At 45.3% G+C, this 8,297-nt stretch overlaps 1 protein-coding gene across 2 annotated transcripts in view; it reads right to left on the bottom strand.

Annotated features, from left to right (window-relative positions):
- LOC119364265 (ubiquitin carboxyl-terminal hydrolase MINDY-3-like) overlaps positions 1 to 7,873 on the bottom strand; it is a 10,406-nt gene extending 2,533 nt beyond the window's left edge. The window contains exons 1-6 of one of the 2 annotated variants that reach the window (XM_037629713.1): positions 7,093 to 7,873; positions 3,940 to 4,018; positions 1,878 to 2,032; positions 1,319 to 1,409; positions 1,025 to 1,210; positions 844 to 915 (exon numbers count right to left, since the gene is read on the bottom strand). In XM_037629713.1, coding sequence (XP_037485610.1) covers positions 844 to 915; positions 1,025 to 1,210; positions 1,319 to 1,409; positions 1,878 to 2,032; positions 3,940 to 4,018; positions 7,093 to 7,598 — 1,089 coding nt within the window. In that variant the 5' untranslated portion in view covers positions 7,599 to 7,873. Of the gene's footprint in view, positions 1 to 843; positions 916 to 1,024; positions 1,214 to 1,318; positions 1,410 to 1,877; positions 2,033 to 3,939; positions 4,019 to 7,092 lie in introns of both variants that reach the window. The other variant, XM_037629712.1, reaches the window with a different exon arrangement.
- Positions 7,874 to 8,297: the final 424 nt, after the last annotated feature.

The raw sequence follows: 8,297 nt of genomic DNA on the forward strand, positions 1-8,297 counted from the left end.
GGCGGAGGCCGCCGGGAGCGGCGGCTGCCAGTGCAGCCAGGGCGGGGCGGTAGTGGCGGTGGATGGCAGCTGCAGTGGCCCGGCGAGCGCGGCGGAGGCCGCCTGGTGCGGCGGCCACCACGGCAGCCACGGCGGCGCGGTGGCGGCAATGGGCGATGCACCTGGGTGCGGCCCGTAGGACCCGGCCAAGAACAGGCGGATCTCCTGGACCGCCTGGGTTAGGTCCCGCAGCGCCCCGGACACCTCCTCCGGGGTGAGGACGGCGGGGGCGGGCGCGACGGAGGAGCCCGGCGCGGGCAGGAGCGGGGCAATGGTCGTGGTGGTCGCCGGAGGCGACGAGGTGACTGGCAGCAGGAGAGACGGGTTGGGCAGCGGTGAAGACATGATCGAACCGAAGCTAGCTGATACCAAATTGTTATGGCGCTGCTAGAAGGAGGGCGCGAGAAGGCCGGCCGGGGGCCTCTTTGCCCACGGCCGAGCAAGAGGGAAGGGATTTCCTTCTTAATTCTTGCTTGATTAGATTGATATATCTCCTCTCTTTATATGGAGAGGTTTACTTGACTCCCAAACAAGGCTTTTCTTGACCCCTAAGCAAGCGGCCCTTATCTCTAATTAATCCGAAGACTAACGGGCCATACCGCCAGCCCAAGCCCATTAGGCCCATTACGTACTCTAACATCCTCACTCCAAATAAAAGGGTTAAACCTGAAGTGACACTGCTTGCACAAACAAGACTTGTATGCAAGTGTAACTCGAGTCAAACTGACAGTGTGGTACTAAATGGCAGGGTGTTGCAGTAAGCCTATTGTGCTAAAATATTGAAGTTGATAATGCTATCTGTACCTGAGAAGCATGCCCAAATGGAGCCGTGACCAATGGTTGGCTTGGATCATCCCTATCTGCTTGGATACAATCCTGGTTCAAAATAGATTGAAGTTCAAATACACCACTGAATTTGTACTTTATTTAATTGTGCAAGCAAAAAAAACATAATGCACACAACAAAACATAGACATAGACATACCAGTCCCCGCGAAAGTAAAGAAGAGATAAGAAATAACATGGCACCAAGTCGACTTTGAAACAGAGGAATGTTTGCCAGAAGCATGGTGAATGCATCCTTCCTTGAGGTAAACGTACTTATTCTAAGAACTTTCTGGAAATCAATTGCCGATTCAACAGAAAGGCCTTCCAAAGCAGCATCAACTTTCTGCTGTACGTTCCAAAAGAGATTGTTGGCATACTGTATATGGAAGTATAATCAACTTTGAAGCATCTCAAAGCTTATAAGCACCTGATTGTCATCAAGTCCACTTACCTCACGAATGACACCTCCAATGAATGCAACAACAGCTCTTTTCCCAGTTCCACATAAAAATAGAATTTCCACCATAGCATGAACCAACGCTCTAGTAGTAGAAAAAATCAATTAATAAACAGCCGTTTGAGTATCAAGAATAATAAGAAAGTACAATGCTGCAAACTGTATAATGACGGTACATTTTAGAATATCAATTCTAAAATATTAACGACATGGGGAAATAATAGGTATGGAAGCATTTAGGTTCCCTGTGGAATAAACGTTTAGAGCATTGCTGTTGTTTCAATAAAGTAATAAAATGGCAAGGATTTTTAATAGTTCACTGAAACACGGCTTTTGGTTTAGTAAATCAAGGGATCTACCACAAACACATGAATAGAGAACTAACTAAGAAAGGCCGTGGGCTTAAATTAAAAAATTGTTAATCTCCCACATCAGTCTGCTATGTTTTTATTTTCATAATGAAGAACGGTGGTTCAGAAGAATTACTGAATAGATAATTAGCTAAAAGACAACACTGGCATCAGTGTGGTTTTTAAGGAGCAAAAGAAACCACCTCGTCTTTCCATCCTCGGTAAGAGAAGAAAAATCATCCCTTGCAGCAAAAGAACTCTGATAAAATCGTCTTTGTCCCAGAACAAATGACGGATCACTGACCTCTGGGTTACCCAAATTATCAGAGAAAAACAGAAGATATTTAAGGACATATGCCTGCAAAAAGAGAACGTAAGAAAGTTGCTGTCAGAAATGTTGAGCTTGCTGAGAGCAGAAAAAATTGCACAGATAGCAAAATAAATAGTTAGATCTTGTACGTAAACACATTACTGTGACAAATTATAAAAAAAAAATTGTATGGCTTATATACAAGCAAAAGGTAGAAGTCGGATAAGCTGCTCAGCTTTGAACAAACTTATCTACTGATTTAATGTGACAGCAGAATGCCCCGCGGTCCTACCAGACCTTACTAAGAAAAGCACAGATTTGTGATCACCAACGATAGGGTTTGTTCATCAGGATAAATTAGTGTAAAAAAAATCAGGAAATAGGATTTTAAATTGGACCAAGATGAACTCATAGAAGAAGAAAAAAGGTCGACCGGTAGAGCTACTCAGCTTTAAATGTTTCTTGGCATAACTAGCTCAGTGCCTCTGCATTATTACAAAACCAGAAAATCTGAGTTAGCCACCCGGCATGGAAGATTAATGGGAAGGCGTACGTGTGATTTGATCGCTGCATGAGATCCAGCTAGAAAAAGAGAGCGAAATGACAGGGAAGAGTTGCAGGCAGTGATGCCCTGAAGCAACTGAAACAACCATGGGAAGGTCGCAAGATTGGGAAAGGATACGCATAGGGAAAAGAGGCGACACATGGGAGGTGATTGAGGAAGAAAGATGGTAGCGCAATGGCATCTTTCATCCCGTTTGAATAAGTAAAATCGTTTGCTCTATATGCTACTGTATAGCATGTGAAGAGTTGGTTGGTTAGAGTGCTGGAAGGTAAAACCCATAGCAATGTTTTGACTTTGAGGTTCGTCCTGTATGTGCTAATTTGTGCCTTTTACAAAAACGCTGGTCCCACATGAGTAAAAGCATACTTGCTTACTTATACAAGTAAGTGTGCAATTATTTATTTGAGCCTTTTCCCAGGGCGATTCTCCCACTTGCGAGAATGGGTGCATTTATTACTTGTGACTTTTGCAAGATTGTTAGTCCCAGGTGTGAGTAGAATGGAGAGTGAGGAGTGAACTCAACCACCAACTCAAATCTTTGTAAGTAAGAACGAAATTTAAGTAACGGCAGAATGCTACAACCTATCTCTTACATGTCTGTTCTATTCATCAGGAGTTTGAGGTTCATCCTGTATGTGCTAATTTGTGCCTTTTACAAGAACACTGGTCCCACATGAGTAAGAGCGTACTTGTTTACTTATACGAGTAAGTGTGCAACTATTTATTTGTGCCATTTCCCAGGGCGATGCTCCCACATGCGAGTATGGAGTGCATTTATTACTCCCTCCGTCCAGAAAAACTTGTCGCTCAAGCAGATGTATCTAGCACTGTAATACGTGCTAGATACATCCATTTCAGTGACAAGTATTACCGGACGGAGGGAGTACTTGTGACTTTTGCAAGATTGTTAGTCCCAGGTGTGAGTAGAATGGAGAGTGAGGAGTGAACTCACCACCAACTCAAATCTTTGTAAGTAGGAAAGAAATTTAAGTAACGGCAGAATGCTCCAACCTATCTCTTACACGTCTGTTCAATTTATCAGGGTCACTACACAGGATGCTTAGGCATGGGGGCAGAGCTTGGTTGAGACCAACCTGGGCCTTGGCCCCTCCTGCGATTGTATACTCCCTTCGTTAAGTAGCACCACGTGGAACTTTTTTTGGCTAACTGTGAATTGAAATGACTACTTAATCATACACCAATCAGTGTTGACCCCTCCTCAGTTTAGCTCTGTGTTGAGTTGGCGGTTCGAAGTATTGAGCAAGTTTAGGCAGTCCAACTGAAGTGACACCCAGTTAAGGCAAGGAGACATATAGAGCAATTCTAGACACCAAAAATGCCCACAATAACACTCAATCAAACACAATTAGCTAAAGCAACAATGATGTACCTGCACTGTAGCTAAGACACCACAAGGGCCACCTTCATGTTGTACCAGTCCCATAGCTGTTTCTGGGTCAGAGCTGAACCTGCATACATTTTAACAATAATTAGAAAAATAGCATTCAATTGTATGACTGCAATGAAAGGTACGATAGGATCAATGCAATGATATTTCCAAGAAACTGTATGCGTTAATTTCTAATGGCACAGGCATGCAAATTCCTGTTAACTGTCAAATCTGGAAATTTTCCTGCTTCATGGCTAGAACTTGCCAGCAATCAGAGTCATAATTCAAAATAATCACAGTTTTCACTCAGATTCGGAGCACCAATATACCAAAGGCATACTTATAACTTCGTGCTAACTCAGTTGCACAAAAACTTATTCAAACTAAAAGGTCCCTTTGATGTGTGAGGAGAATGAAGACATGGGGTCCAAGTTGGATTCAGGGAAACAAAATAAAATTGATCAAGTCATCAAGTCAATCCTAGAAAGCTTAGAAGAAGAAAAAGTCCATTTCAGAACTGTAGCTCCTGAAGGACCGCGTTTTACCCGAAATGCTTGATGCTCTGTGCTGTACGGTTCTCCCATACTGTTCCCATGCAAAAAATGGCAGTGGCTTATAATTGTTGCACGTAGGCCCTTTGATCGCTACAAAACTATTTTTCTCAACTACCAATGCATAATTATGAAGATATTTGCAACTCCAGCAGCACTTATTTTCACAAATACCCCTAACAAAGTTACCTTTGATGACATCAAACATGGTATTAGCTAGCCATGACAAACGCCCATTTTTTGTAATGGTCAACATGACGCAAGTTCTTATCCAGGGTGGGTTCCATTTCCTGGCAGTACCGGCCAGTTACTGCCAGGAATGGGACAGTGCCAAGGTAATATAAATCGGATGGTTTATTTTGAATTTAAATTCCTTTATTAAAAGTATGCAGTATCTTGTAGCTGATATGATCACATCCAGAATGGATACGGCAAGAAGCTATAATATATACAAAGAAGCATGAATTAACATAACTACTTAAAAATTGAGGTTGATGAGACCTTTTGTTTTGTTTATTTCAAATTTTGAAACCCAAAATCATCAGAATTTGACCAAACCCCACTGGTAACCGGTCAAAACTGGATTCCAGACCCTGGCAGGAAGCAGGAAGAGCACAGGAAAGCAAACCATTTTTCGAGAAAACGCGACATCTCGTTGTATTTAAATGGTTGGAATAAAGCTAATCACACAGCCAGGCGGGCAGAGGCAAGGAAAAAAGGCAGAAAAACAAGGTCCTCAGGGAATCTAGTCAGCAAGCAGCCAGCGCTGCGGTGCCTGCTCTAACCCAATATTTCTCGCATCCAACTTGAATATGCTTCCACCAGATCACTGTACTCCTCTCGAAGAGAAAATTTACTAGTACTGGAAGCTCATGTATCATGTATGGCATGAATATTAAATTATAGAGCACGACCAGTGTCATCTTTAATTTCTGGTTTCTGCGATTGAAACTGCCACGATATATAAAACGTTTCTCATAATTGGGTTGGAAAAAGGAGAGGTACTACCAATGTTTAACTTAACAATACCGACAAGAAACAAAACGTAAATGCAAGTCAGAGAACACATCTCCATGCACATCTATTCTGCCACGAGAAAAGAAAAAATTATGGAACTTACATTTTGCCATGCATGGAGTATTTATTAACTACCAAATTTGTGTTCTCCATATATTCTATGGCCATGTTTCATATGTATGCTACTACCTCCGTCCGGGTTTAAAGTGCCAGAGGGCCATGGCGCACAGTCCGGATTTTTAGGCCGGGTATTTATTGCGCTGTGCTAATTCGCGTGTATTAACACAAGCATTGGTTCTGGGATACATGGGGACATGTGAAAGAGCTGGCATGCGAGCGCGCTGGTTGGCTGGCCGCGCGGCTGCGTGCGAGACTTGTTGCGTGCAGGCTTGCTGATTGGCAAATTTGGAGGAAGGCTAACGATTAGCGCATTAATTGGAGCAAATTATGGCGCGTTGCTTTGTGTACCGCTGCGCTGCCTTGGTCCTGGAGAATCGGTTGGCCGGCCCTTTAAACCCAGACGGAGGTAGTATAAATGAGTACAGTTAAGCATGCCCAGATGCCAAGAGTAACCTCAAGGACAACCTCCTACTATGATTCGATCCTCAAAGATACACATAACCATGTATTATCACTTTGAATCATGACTAACATACGCTCGCAGAAACAACTAAAATACACAATATATGTCCACATCAGTCTGTCTTCACGGAACACTGAACCATTGATTGACACCCAATCCTCGAGTATTCAGGGACAGTGGCACTAAACCCTAATCTCATAAACACGTGTCTAACGCTAATTTCTAGGTGCCCATCACCATGCCCATCAGAACAGAAACTTAACATAACCTACTTAGACAATGAAAGCAACGAAGTCACCGAAGGCTATTATCTTACAGATATGGGAGGTGAAACCAGAGCGGATATGGACAGATATCGCTCATTTCGTACCCTAAACCACTTTTTTTTCCGTGGGAGTAGAGTTGGACATGTGTCGTGCCCGATATGAGTACAAATGCAAATATTACCGGGCACGAATGTTAATCAAATAAGAACTGTATAAAACATAAACCAGTTATATGGCAACATAAAGATCAAACAACCATACAATTCCAAAATGCAACTACATCAATAATTCAACAAGGCAAATTAACTCGTAAATATATGGTTTCCACTTGTTGTACAATGACACTTGACATGTACCGTGCAAGACAATGTGAAATAAACCTACCAAAGGCGCCTTTCCAAGAAAAATATGTAAAGTACAGCATCAGCAAGGTCGATAGCCACACAAGCAACGGGTCAGGCCTTCAAAAAGGTGGGATATGAGCGGTGGGCTAAGATCTATAGGCTGAGCAAGTTAGTTTGTCGCGGATATCATAGATTACATTATCCGAATAGTTCCATTACAAAACCGGATATCACTCATCCTATATCACACATCCCATATCCTATTCAGGAATTAGACGTTAATGCCGGATTTCTATTTCGGTGAATCGGTAAGTGCTCCAGAAATCAAAGTATGCATCTGTTTCACCCATGTACACATATTAATGAGACTGAAGTACCAAACAAAAGCTCACCTGATACCCTGATTGCTCCACTGCGCCAGCACTGCCTTTGAAACCCCGCTCCCAAACACCATGAGCCAGAGCTTCTCAGCGAGCTCCGGATGCAACTCCTCCCCTTTCTCCTCCTCTCCCACATCAACCTCCAACTCCACCTCCGCCTCCTTCACATCCTCCATAGGTACCACGGTTGATTCCGACTCCACCTTCACGTCCTCCGGGGAGGAAGTTTGCTCCGCCACCACGGCCGTCGGCTGGGACGGCGGCGGCACCACGACGGCGGCAGGCGGGGCGACGGCGGCGGGCGGAGCGACGGCGACAGGGGGGGCGACGGCGCGGAGGCGCTTCTCGGCGGCGGCCGCCATGAGCTCGCGCTGCTTGCGGCGCGCCTCCGCCTCAGGCGACTCCCCGGCGGGCGATGGGGGCTTGCTGCGCTTGGGCTCGGGCTGCGCCGGCGGCGAACCGTGGAGGCTCATGCGGAGCGCCATCTGGAGCTCCTCCTCCTCGTCCCGATCCCCCATTGAAAGCCGCTCCGCCGAACCCTGGCCGGATCGATCCGGCTCGAAACCCAAACCCTAGGGCAGGGTTTGGCCCTGCGCCCCCGGTCGTAGGCTTCGAGCTAGGGACGAAGTGGAGCGGGCGGTGGTTGTTGGAATTCGGGCCTGGGGCATCGGGATCCGGGATGGCGGCGGGTCAGGAGGCCGACATGGTCGGTGTATTTGTAGGAGCGCCGTCGCGACGGCGATGCGACGGGGGGTGGTGGGGGTGTGTCAGAAACGGAAGTGTTCTCCCGGTGGCTGTTCGGTGCGCTGCACACCCGCGGTTCGTGCGTGTGGTCTGGATGAACAGCCGATGACTTGTGGGCCCGAGGTACATCGTGGCCCTGTTGTCATGGACTAGTGGCAGATGACTCCTGGTGACTGGTTGAACGGTACGGTAGCTTTGGCTTCCCCTGCTTTGGAGTTTGGACAGTGCGGCATGAGATCCGCCTTCATCATTGGTCTACGCTCAAGTTGAATGCGTTTTCGGCCCTCCGATGGAAGAATTTTCTTGATAATCTCACGGAATTCTATGTATCCCATAACATTTAATTGTTGTTCTTTTTAGAATTAATACCATAATTGGTACTCCCTCCGTCCGGGTGTATAAGTCATTCGCGTAGTTCTAGGTCATCGATTTGAGAAATTAAATATGTGTTATATGTCATGAAAAGTATACCA

The sequence above is a fragment of the Triticum dicoccoides genome, chromosome 2B (genome assembly GCF_002162155.2).
Source record: "Triticum dicoccoides isolate Atlit2015 ecotype Zavitan chromosome 2B, WEW_v2.0, whole genome shotgun sequence".
Classification (NCBI taxonomy): Eukaryota; Viridiplantae; Streptophyta; class Magnoliopsida; order Poales; family Poaceae; genus Triticum; species Triticum dicoccoides.